This window comes from Hippoglossus stenolepis, chromosome 11, assembly GCF_022539355.2.
Source record: "Hippoglossus stenolepis isolate QCI-W04-F060 chromosome 11, HSTE1.2, whole genome shotgun sequence".
NCBI lineage: Eukaryota > Metazoa > Chordata > Actinopteri > Pleuronectiformes > Pleuronectidae > Hippoglossus > Hippoglossus stenolepis.
Window position 1 is genome coordinate 13,937,773 of NC_061493.1, and position 12,513 is coordinate 13,950,285.

At 41.2% G+C, this 12,513-nt stretch overlaps 1 protein-coding gene across 1 annotated transcript; it reads left to right on the plus strand.

The window, feature by feature from the left end:
- The first annotated feature begins 278 nt into the window (after positions 1-278).
- Positions 279-9,191, plus strand: ubxn7 (UBX domain protein 7). The gene is made up of 11 exons (XM_035170192.2): positions 279-429; positions 2,548-2,701; positions 2,962-3,026; positions 3,151-3,216; positions 3,895-4,007; positions 4,829-4,975; positions 5,136-5,226; positions 6,201-6,331; positions 6,644-7,148; positions 7,623-7,702; positions 8,111-9,191. The coding sequence occupies exons 1-11, from the start codon at positions 324-326 to the stop codon at positions 8,270-8,272; spliced, it is 1,620 nt and encodes a 539-aa protein (XP_035026083.1). The 5' UTR covers positions 279-323; the 3' UTR covers positions 8,273-9,191.
- Positions 9,192-12,513: the final 3,322 nt, after the last annotated feature.

Below are 12,513 nucleotides of genomic sequence, written 5' to 3' on the forward strand. Positions count from 1 at the left end.
AGGGGGGGGAATTACTTATTATTTATCAAGTTGGAGCGATTGGATATTTTCTGTAATTCGCATTGAAATCCTGCAAAATTGTGGGTGTTATTTGCAATTCTACATTTAAGGGTGTAAAAAATGTACCGTACAAAATCATTAGGTTTACAATGAAGTCAGTGTTCGGGTTCTGCTCTTTAAAAAGGTGCTATAACATGTTTACAGCCAAGCGTCCCACTGAACTACACGACCCACAATGCATCGCAGACCTGCGCGGTGACCGGCGGTGACGCGTGGGCCTCGCGCCGCGCCAGGCGAAGTAGGGAAAAAGGACGGCGCCGCGCATGCGCCACATTTATGTTGTTGTTTGTGGCGGTAAGATGGCGGCGCTCGGAGACGCCTCAGCTCCGGGGATGAATGGGTTAATACAACAATTCACAGCAATAACAGGTGAGAACAACATTTAATTTCAGGTTGGTGCCGCTCAGAAGGTTTGAGGTGAACAGCAGGAGCAGCTCCCGTGTCCCTAAAACACAGGAAATCCGCGAGCAGGGGAGAGGAGGCACGTTGAGTCTCTCTGGCCCCTGCGCTGTCAATGCTCCACACACAGGGGGAAAGCAGCGCCTCTGATCTGCTTAACTCAGGGGAAACACTCGGGAAATGGAGCCGAAACCCGCCGCCTGGGGATCATATCCTCCACAGTCACTTAGAAATGTCTGATATCCGGTGTGGCGGTGGTTGAAGACGCTATCTCGCCCGCAAAGAGCTGCTTTTCTGGGGGGGTTTTCCGCTCTGCCTGGCTGCTCGGTAAATGTGGAATGGACGTCGGCTGAGAACATTTCCCTTCTTCATCGGCAGCCAGGCTTCGTGCTGCCTTCACTGTCACCTCCACTCTCACTGTGCTGCCAGCCACACTGGACACGTTTCTCCGTCTTTCACCGCCCGCTCGCACGTCCCGGTTTGTGTTTTTTTGTTGTTGCGTGGACGCTGTTAGAAAGGACGGATCTGGTTTTATATTTTCAGTTTGAAGTTATTAATCGGAGGAAACAGGAGCCTCAGGTCGGGGGCTGCTACTAGACTCGGGAAGTGTAACGGACATGCGCAGTGCCAGTGGAGGGATCGCTGTAGTCCGACTGTGCAGCTCCTCAGTTAAAACACAACGAAAGTTCATCCTCAGATCGTGTGTTTTCTCAATTTGCTTGACTTTATTATGAATTCGGTCATTGTGTGCATTAATAATCTGAATGTATTATAGGGCCATTCTGTTTGCTTTTTCATGTTTTCTCTTATTCGCTCCGGATCGTGTGAGCTGTGCTCTGCCTTGCTGCCTTCTTTGTACAGAATCCTTTTTAACGTGGTGTTGCCTTGTGGAAGTTGTTTTACTTTCATTTCAGTGGTGATAGAAGTTTACTAATTTTATATAATGTCAATCAATCAAACTGTATTTATATAGCTGCTTGCAAACAAATCAAATTCAATTCAGAGTGCTTTACAGCTCGAAACGAATTTACCCATAAAGGATCACTATTGTTTTGATCACATTTATAATCCTGGACTTTTTTTTTTGCAAGGCAACATTTTACAACCTAAAAGTCAAGTTTCAAGTTTTGATTTGTCATATGCAAGTTAACACAGGTTCAACAGTACAATGAAAGGTGTTGGACAAGAAGAAACCGGTCAGCTCAGCAGTGCAATAGTTAAATAAAAATAAAAGCAAAGTAGAAAGAGCTTACTGTAAAAGAAAAGTCAAATACAATACAAGTCATAATGTGTAGGAGGAATGGTGAAAAGGGTTCGAGCCAGAAACTGTGTAATTTGTCGTGGCTGTGTGGAGATTGTGTTCAACAAAGACCAAAAGCACAGAGTGTTGAAGTGTCCACTCAGAGTGATTTACTGGTAAAAATGAATTGTTGGAAGCCATGGTGCAAATCGTTTATTATCACAGTATTGCTATATAACATAATAATAATATCTTTATTCATACAGCACTTCACAAACGAAAAACACGCAAGTAAAATTACACCAAAAATAACTTAAAAGAAATTAAAAATTAAAAACACAAAACGTGTGACAGAAATGTAATGACCACCCATTACAGTAATAAAAATAGAATTTAGTCAAATCATGGCATTCCAATAAAAAGTATGTTGTAAACTTTGATTGAAAGGAAACCACTGATTCCGTCTGCTGTATTTCCTCGTGCAGGATGTTCCAGAGCCTTGGAGCTCATATTTTAAAAGCTCCGTCTGCCTTTAGCTTCTGTTAAAAAGCTCTTGACAGAGGATCTCAAAGTGCAAGCAGGGTTGTATGGGGATGTCAGTTATGTGAATTTATCCATAATCAGTTTCTCAATTGATTTTTTTATACAACAGTGATTGTATCAGATTTTATATTTTAAGTCATACACCTTCATAAAGAAGTAAAAGTGTTCGATGGGCAACATTGTTCTGCGTGTTTAAACTCTGGCACTGAATGAATAACCTGGATTGTGTGAGTGTTGACACATTTACTTGTGCAGTTTTATGGACATATGTTTCTGAATATCAGCATGTCTGTGTCCTCCTCTAGGAGCCACAGAGAGTGTAGGGAAACATATGTTGGAAGCATGCAACAGCAACCTGGAGATGGCGGTGACCATGTTTCTGGATGGAGGCGCAATAGCAGAGGAGCCCAGCACCAGCTCCAGTTCAGCAGCTTCAAGCAGCAGAGCTCCACCTGAAGAGTAAGTTCATACGTTTCTTCACAACCTTCTTTCAGAACAGAGTTAAACAGTTTTTTTTAATACACTGTCTTTTTTACAGTGCTCGTAAAATGTCTCTGCTACTTCAGAGCTGGGGGTAAATTTGGCATTCAAGGCACTGTGTGATTTGGGTTCATGCTGGGTGGTTTAATCAAATCAGAGGCTTTATCATTATAGGCTAACATCATTGTTTAGCTCTAGATTGTTTATCTTAGATTCACATTTGTTGCCTTCTGTCTCAGTGAAGTACGAGCACCCATTCCACAGAAGCAGGACATATTGGTGGAACCGGAACCACTGTTTGGAGGTATTGTTCTAAGTCTTATTCCATCTCATGTTGATAGATCTGAATCTAAATTGCTCTTTTTACTGGCTCTGCTGTTTCAATCATCTAATGAGTGTGACTTTTGATGTGTCTGTTACACGTGCAGTGCCAAAGCGAAGACGACCTGCTCGATCAATATTTGATGGTTTCAGAGACTTCCAAACAGAAACTAGTAAGTAATATCAAAGTTTTCCGAGCTTATGATATGTAACAATTCATTACAATGTCTAAAAACAACTTGACTTCTGATATATATTAAGTGGATCGCTTGCATTTTCCAGTCTGTTTACAACCATGTTTAGACTCTGAGAAACACCCAATTTAATTCAAGGTAACAGGACATTTAATTTTGATCGCCTTATAATTACGTGGCTTTGTCCGTCTCTGCGATAACCTCAAGAGCAAATGACGTATGACAAAGGATAAACACTGTTAGTATCGGTCACTCGTAAGGGATCCCAATCGGTCATGGCCCTTTGCTGCGTAACGTGAATAAAACCTGAATACATAACTTCATCTGTGTTCATGATTTGCACCTCAGGTAGATTAGATAGATTTTGATTAAGACACCCCTTGCGGCCGAAGTTGCACTTTGTACATTCAACTTGGTAACCAGATGACCCAAAAACAATTCCCCCAAAAGGATAACTATTTTTGACTTTTTTGAATGGCAATTATTACAGCCCAAAAGTCTGAATAATTAAGATAAATGCTGAAATAAGTTTGAAATTAATTTTGCGTAATAACAACCAACAACAGCCAATTGACAAAATCTGTATTTTCTCTCTGAAGCTTTCTGTGGCTGTGCCTTTACCTCCTGTGATGACTGTGCATGTTTCTCTCTTTTTAGTCCGTCAGGAACAGGAGCTGCGTAACGGTGGGACAGTGGATAAGAAACTGAGCACCCTGGCAGACCTTTTCCGTCCTCCCATTGAGCTCATGCACAAAGGCAGCTTTGAGACGGTAAGATGTCGCTAACTGGACACATTACACTGCACGTCTTTCTTCATCTTGTGGGAACTTTTAATGAAACTTCAGAGGATCACAGGGGGAAAGGGCAGGAGTATGCAGGTTGTCACTTTTGTTATGACAGTGTAATTCACTCACTGGTATTTGTTAAATCAGCTGTTAGAGACTTGGTCCACCATGATAAATGATCACATACCACTGATGTTGATGGTTATAACTGTTCTCCATGAAGAGTTGTATGAAACTGTGTATGTAGTGAATGTGGTTAATTGTCTTTGGTCAAAGTGTAGCTTAAACACGTACACCTTGTGCACTTGGTGTTCATCCACACTTGCCAACTTAAGCTGGCTTCAGACTGTAGGAATTTCAGGCCGATTTAACCTCTATTCGGCCCCCGAGAATTGGTGGAGAAATTTGGTTTAGAACCTTGTTCGGTACTTTAACATCGGGATGATTACGTCAGTAGTGGAACCACAACAGCCAATGAGAGAGACGGACAGATCGGAGCTGCTGACAGTGCTGCCATCAGGCAATAGTAAACATTATGAGGCTAACGTTCGCTAGTGTGCTACTGTTGACAGATCCCATCGAAAAGATAGATAACTCCTGGGTGTGTTTACGATTATAGAGAAGAAAACCTGTGAGGATTCTCCTTATGTTATGTTCTCCTTAAGATGCAACCTGATTTTGGTTCATAAAACTCCTGTCGTATGAGCCCAGCTTTAGTAATTCCACCATTTGCTATTCATTTATAAAATGAATTTAATTAATTGTGTTGTTTTGCTGATTCTGTATTTTCTCTTTCGTGTTTACAGGCAAAAGACTGTGGGCAGCTGGAGAACAAGTGGCTAATGATCAACATTCAAAATGTTCAGGACTTCGCCTGCCAGTGCCTGAACAGGGATGTTTGGAGTAACGATGCAGTGAAGACCATAATCAGAGAGCACTTCATTTTCTGGCAGGTATGTGGTTTTAAAACTCTTTTCATTGTGTTGCTCCAGGGTTTCTAAGATTTAACTGATGTGATATAAAACAAATTGAAGTTAATGATCCATGCGCAAAAAGTGGATGATCAGCGGTACAAATAGAAATCATAAAATGTTGCTCTTTCTGTCGTTACAGGTTTATCATGATAGTGAAGAGGGACAAAGATACATTCAGTTTTATAAGCTGAACAAGTTTCCCTACATTTCCATCCTCGACCCCCGGACTGGTGAGCAGAGAGTTCATGTGAATTGAGGCAGTGGTAATGCATTTGAGCTACATGGTATTTAGAAGTCAGTAAATGCACAGAAGACTGATTAGAAAGCTTTAAGAACAAGCGTCACTCACTCTGCTCTGATAGGTCCCTTTTTTTTCTAATTTGACGACATATATCTCTTGCTTGCAGTATTTTAAAAGAATTGTGGGATGCAACATCGTTGTAACAATAGTAATGTCTGTCCTTGATCTTTGCATCATTAATCTTAACAGCTTGGACTTGAGCTTTTGATTTTTTTAAATCCCAAAAAGGTCAAGGTCACTGCATGGGGTCAAAGTTATTGCCTATTGCTAATCTATAAGAAATGTTTTGAAAGCACAATGGATTTACAATGGACTTGAACTTTAATTTGAGTTCGGGAATCAATTAGGGCAGACCACATGTTTGGAGTAAATAAAGAACATGTGAACTGTGCTATCATCTGTGTGACAATACAAACAGAATAAAACTAAGTTAATAGCCAAATGCAGAACCCGAGAATGTTTTAATCTGCCAATGGAAAAATGTGAGGGGAACTGCATAAACCTGCATGCGCAGTTTATACCCAAATCAGGCAATGCTTTGGTTTTTAATTTTGTAATAATGCCTTTTCACAATGACGTCATAAACCTACCATGTTTGAACTATTTTTTGATCTATATAACCTTCAGGTTCTGTCTATAGTCCTATAGGATGCAAATATGCATTTTGAACTCTTATCGATTTACAGTCTTTCTAGTGCTATTGTTGGTGGAGATATCTTTGAAAAAGTATTTCTCATTCAGCTCACACAAACTCTGACAGGGCTGAAAACATACCTTGCTTGCGCAGCCAAGTCAGAGTGCAGGGAAACTAGTTCCATTTGATGTATATGAAACATGACCAGTCAATTTCATCCGTTGCCTGTATATTGTTCTCTAAATTAATTCATTTACTGACCTTTCTAGGACAAAAAATGGTGGAGTGGAACCAGCTGGATGTGGCATCGTTCTTGGAGCAAGTGACTGGCTTCCTGGCAGAGCACGGGCAGCTTGACGGGCCATCCTGCCACGCACCTCCTGCCAAACGGGCTCGCTCTGTGGGTCTCTCCTCCATTGTGTCCCCTCAAATTCTCATTCTATTTCTTTTTCCCAGTTTCTTCTTCGGTGGCAACTCTTAACAGTTGCAGAGCCATCATCTCAGACTTGGGTCATCAATATGTTGTCATTTTCTCTTCCTGGCAGTAATGGATGCATTACATGTAGAAGACTTCATTTTTAGGGATAGATTAACATTATCGTCTATCTGCTTAGTCATTCATATTTCTCTAAATTTGCAACTATCTTATCATCACCCGCTGTCATTTTGCCCAGCTTGTTTTTTTACAGCTGCACTCTCTTTTTGTTTCTAGGAGAGTCTGATAGATGCCAGTGAAGACAGTCAGCTGGAGGCAGCAATCCGAGCCTCCCTACAGGAGACCCACTACGTGTCTTCAAATGTCCCAGAAGTTCCTGATTCCCCTCGATCAGATGACGAATCGGATGCAGAACCTTTCTCCGACAGCGAGGGTCCCATATCTGTTGATGGCTCAGACAGTGAAACGCCAGCACCCCACGAAGAGAAAAGTTCTACCAGCCAGCACGCCCCGGTCCCTTCGGCCACTGTGGCACAGCAGCGTCTACATCCCGACAGTTCAACTTCCTCCCACAGAAAGTCTCCGTACAAAGAAAACAACCACAGTCACAAGAAAGAGGAGAGCAAAAAGAACCACCTGGAGCCCTCGGCTGCCGGTCCTCGTCATCCTCATCCTGTTCCAGATTCAGGGGACAACCACTGTTCCTCGGCAGCAGAAAATTCTGGAGCGGCGAAGCCCAGCACCACCAACGCCTGTGACATGGACTGTCCTGATGACAATGGTACGAGTGTGTGTGAATCTTCACCTGAAACAGTTAAGATGAGGGTCGGTTTGTGTTTGAGTGGGAAGAGTCTTTGTGTTAGTCTTCAGCCTGCAGACAGAGCCCTCTCAAAACGTGTGTCAACAGTTAATTAATGAGAACTCAACCTCTTAAGCCTGCTGCATACTAGAGGATTATCACATCTTAATTTATTTTAAAAATGTGGTAGCCCACAGACATACTGACAGGTGTAACCGACTTTTAATCTTTTAATAATGAGAGCCCACACACTAGACGATCCAGTCCAGAGGCAGGACCTCACACATGTAAACAAATTCAATTTCAGAGAATTTTTGCTCTTGTCAACCTCTGCCAAAGTATTCAGCAGCACTCAGTATGGACAGGAGCATGCTCATATTAGAATTTCCAAATCTGAATTCATAGACTTAATTTTCATGTTATTTGTTGTGTTTTTCTCCTTTTTTTCCCACATAGGTCCCAAAGCCAGGTTGATGCTCCGTTACCCAGATGGACAGAGAGAGCAAATTTCCTTGTCTTCTAAATCAAAACTTTTGGTGAGAACACATCCTGGCAATTTCATTCGTCATCACTTCACCTGGGATTCTGTGTTTGGGGAAATTTGCTTGTTGCTTGAAAATCTAAGAGCAAAAGAAAATATGCGAGTGAAGGCATAAAAAAAAATAAAAATATTGAACATGTTCTCAAACTGAACCACCATGCTCTTGAATAAAGATAAATCCTCCAGAGCAAGGTACCATAGAGATGCTTATAGAGGGATTTATTTTAACCAGGCTAGCTGTTCCCCCCGTTCTCAGTCTTTCTGCTAAGCTAAGTGAACAGCTGCTTGTCCCAGCTTCATATCTATTGTAGTTACGTTTAACATATATATATATAAATATATATATCATTCTATATCACATGATTAATGATTTTGACTCCTGTTTTATCACTCTCTTTTCAAGGCACTGGTAAGACACGTCCAGTCCAAAGGATACCCTAATGAACGCTTCGAACTCGTCACCAACTTTCCTAGAAGGAAGCTTGCCCACTTGGACTATGACATCACGCTGCAGGAGGCGGGGCTTTGTCCACAGGAGACTGTATTTGTGCAGGAGAGGAACTAGCCTTTAATCAGACACACTCACTTTTTGCTCCTCTGTATCTCTCTGGTAGATCTCACCCTTTCACCAATGATCTGGGACGATGTTATTGGCCTTGATCCCGTAACCTTCTGTTCTCCTGGAATTAGGCCCCGTTTTCTTTTTTTTCTTTTTTCTTTTTTTTTTTTTTTTTTTTTTATGCCAAGACAACTCGTAGTGGATGGACTTCTTTCCCCCGCCTCTACTAGTCTGAATAATGACATCTCTACTGACAGCCTAATCCCTTTGTAGTGCTCTCCAACTGGCCAGCAAAGTGTTGCAGACTCCAGCATTTCTATGTGATATATTCTGTTCTGAAGCAGGCTGCAGTTCTTTATGATCACTCAGGCACATCAGGATAGAATATATATGATATAGCTCAATTAAATCAAATAAAACCAAAAAATTGATCTTTTACAAAATGTATGATGAGGCAACAGGGATTTGAAGAAAATGTCAAAGAGTATATTTTCTAGTGCTGCTTGTTATTTCCTGTACCTGGAGACCGGTAAAGGGAGACTTGTTGTTCATTCTGACCTAAACATTGTTTGAACAATTATAATTATTTGGACAGCAGGGGCACTCAGAAAAAATGTCTGCAAACTACAAATCACAAAAATGTTTCCACCATCAGTGACACACTTGTGTAGGTCTGAGAGGATTCGGGCTGATCTACACATTTTTATTCAAGTTTCTATTAGAGACTAGTAGATTGTTTTTTGGACTTCAACTTTTGATACAGAAAGGAATCAATGAAGGGTGGTCTCATCAGTCGGACCTACACTGTACAGAGATGGCTTAGAGAGACTGGTATTTAGCTGTAGTCATTGTTTCTTTTCTGTTTTTTTTATATGCTGCCAAGAAAATATGCTGATGTTGAAATATAACCACCAAAACAAAGGGACATTCTGCTTGGTCTTTTGTTAATTTACTCTATTAACTAGTTATTGAAAGAAACCTCATAACTTCAGTGTCACCAATGTTAAAAACCCAAACCATTATTAGAACTGGCATTCAGGAGAGCGTATACCTCCACCAAGGCCCAACAGTCCCCTTAAACTGAAACGTCTTAAAGCCACAGTTACAGGTTTCCAGCCCTATTTATTTCCATACTGCAGCTGAAAAAGCCCCCAATGAAACCACATTTAAATTCACAAGATCCAGATTTTTAACTAGAGCTGCACCAAATCGAAAAAACGCTGAGATATCAGTGACCTTAATATGTCAGATTTTATGCATTATTTCCAGCACTGGCCAACAGCGTTCTATAGAGCTATCAAATATATCGTTCAACATGGTGTCTTGTCTCCCCCCCAGATTTAAAATTGCCATCATCTTGACAGTTGCTGTTCACTAAGGAGGCAGCGATTCCCTGTGTTGTTATGACTGATAAACCTGGATCCCAGCAGAACAAAATGTTATGATGTCAGAGGAAAATAGCCTCTGTCTCCTAAATGAAACAGGACGATAGCTGTATAAGGAGGAGAGATTCCCACACATCAGCCAATTAAGGAGTTTAAACTGGTCCCATGACCAGGTCCGAAGCACATAGTTATAATTTCAGCTTTGTCATAAATTGCAGCTATCAACCTCTTCATACCTTCAGATAAAGCGTCTGTCACAGTTACACTCAGTTCTTCACATGGACAGTTGGTGGTGACAATGTGCCTTGAAGGCGACAAATGTGGAGTCTGTCTTGTGCAGGTTTCAAAATGTTTAAATAAGCTTTGTAAATGTTAACAGGGTAGAAAATGCTGTAGGTACCGTTTGTTCTGCAGACTGTACCGATTACCAACATCCTTCACAATGAACCTCAAGTCTAAGTTGTTGTCACCTCTGCTGAGAAGCTGTGTCCAATACTCCTCATATTTTTCTGTTTCAAAGTTACTTTTCAGGCACTCTGTGATGTGCATGTGATGTGCACTCCCACCTTAGTTTTCTGATGCCAGAATAAGATAACTGGTCAGCTGTTCAAATACATGTTTGATTACAGGAATTAAATTCATGTTTTGTGTTCCCTTTTTAAGATGAGGGCCCCCAACTAATAATAGTCGCAGTGTGTGTTCAGGGCAACGGTCAGAGGTGAAAGAAGAAGTCATGCAGCTGAACAAACAGATGAGGACTGTTTTACTCCCCTCGCTGTGAGGATACTGCAGATTGCTTCATCACCAGTTTTTTTTTATATGTATGTGCGTAACAGACTAAAGGTGGGTAAATGTGCTGGCAAAGGACAGTGCAGAATAAATGAGTACTGACCCCATTCTCTCCATTTAACCCCAAAAATCGTTCTTTTGCCCTGATTGGGTGATTTAAAGATTTTTAATTTGAACGTGAGATGCCACTAAAAGGTACACTGCCGTTGTTTTGTGTGTGTTTGTTAGCAAAGTTATGCAAAAACTACTCAACGGATTTCCATGAAACTAATGCAGTACAGGTCAGGACAGAAGCCATTCAATTTTAGTGCAGATATGGATCAGGGGCCGGATCCATGATTTTTCTTCACTTTATTTAACATTGTGAGATAGGAGTTTTTCAACATTTTCATTGATTTCTCAGAGAATAATTCATGGATCTTGATGAAAATATCTGACATGTTTAAGGGAGTGTTTGCAATTTGTTGAAGATCCAAATAAAAATCTGGATCTAATTAATTTAAATGTGGTTTCATAAGGGGACTGTTGGGCCTTGACCAAGGTATGAACTTTACTGAGTGGCATTCTATTTTTTTTTGGTTTGGTTTGTGCTGTAGCATCTGGATTTCGAGTTCTAAGTAGAAAATCAGAGGACAAAATATCAACTTCAAATCAGTGGATTATAGTTATGGATGATATACACTCAACTGATATCAGAGCTCTTTTAAATCCTGCATTTCATATGGAAACCTGTATTTACTCCCCAGTGCTGAAAGGTTAATGAGGGAACTGGGGCAGCAGCCTCAGAACTGGTTTGTTTGATGGGTTGTGTGTTGCATAAGAAGGATGTCGGTCCTTTGCAGCAAGTTCTCAGAAAGAAGTCAATGGAAGTTAATGAGTGATCAGTGAGCCACCATCACACCACTGATTTTTGCTCAGCCTCTGAAAACAGTTGTGTAACATCCCCTGTGTCATCTGGACCCTAATCATTTCATCAGAGTTAATTTAATCATTTCAAATGTTTATTTCGTCCATTCGTTCTGAGCTCTGTGTGTGAAAATAGAAAGCTTGGAGGTGGTGTGGTGTTTGAAAGATGGGAGCATTTACGAGCGAGGGTGGGCTCTGATAAACTTGGTGGACTATTTTTTTTTTTGGGCCCACACTAGAGACAGGAGCCTTAGAGAAGCATGGTTGTGGCAGGATCGTGTTGAACCATGAGTCTTGCTGGTAAAAGTCTAGTCTGAGGACATGCCACCTTCCCCACATACCTCGACCTCGAAAGGTGCTGTGGTAGAAAGTAACATTACTCAAAGGCTGCACATACATAAGCCAGATGTGTGTGTGGGTGTGTTTTAAAGGCCCTGGTCAAGTATGTTAACATGATGTGTGGATGTCAGGTGATCGTCACCATCTGAGGATCACGTCACAGTCGACTCCCAGAGGTATATTCGACTTTTACCTCTTTCAAATGTAAAACACTTTCCCTCCTTATAGTGGCACATTTGCAACTGACGTATCCAGAACAAGCTCATGACAAAACAGACTGAGAATGTGCGTATATCCAATCCATAATGCCTTGTTCAACACCCAGCTCTGCATGGTACAGGACAACGTACACTGATGATAAGCTTCTCTGATTAGGCCCAGTCAGGATGGCCTTATGGACCTGTGTCAGGCAGCTTGATAACAAAATTGAGATTATTTCAAAATATTGATGAGCGACATGCTTAAATATTCTCATTTACAACTAGAAACATGAATCCAAAACCAGACTTTTTATACAAATTACACAAAACTCCACACAGCCAGTGTTAGCCATTATTTTATTTTAGTCCAGTGCATGTCTGAAAACAGCTATAGACTGTTTAAAGATGGATGACATGACAGCTTGCAAAAAGGGAAACCAAATCATCTTGGTGGCCCCCTGGTGGCTGCCTGCAGTATAGGTCTTGAAACCATGCCTCCTCCATGTTAGCATTTCGATAAGATTGGGTTGGGTTGCTAAGTTGTTTCTGATGTAACTGTTTGTCACTGACCAACCTGCTTGCTTGCACACACCCTGCTCGTGCTCTGATTGTTCATAACCGAAGGCTT

Excerpts from the sequence above, each read along its gene's own strand:
- ubxn7 (XM_035170192.2), top strand. The coding sequence starts at position 324 with ATGCGCCACATTTATGTTGTTGTTTGTGGCGGTAAGATGGCGGCGCTC. Across the intron at positions 3,027-3,150 it reads ACCGGAACCACTGTTTGGAG|TGCCAAAGCGAAGACGACCT; the intron begins GTATTGTTCTAA and ends TTACACGTGCAG. Across the intron at positions 7,149-7,622 it reads GGACTGTCCTGATGACAATG|GTCCCAAAGCCAGGTTGATG; the intron begins GTACGAGTGTGT and ends TTTCCCACATAG.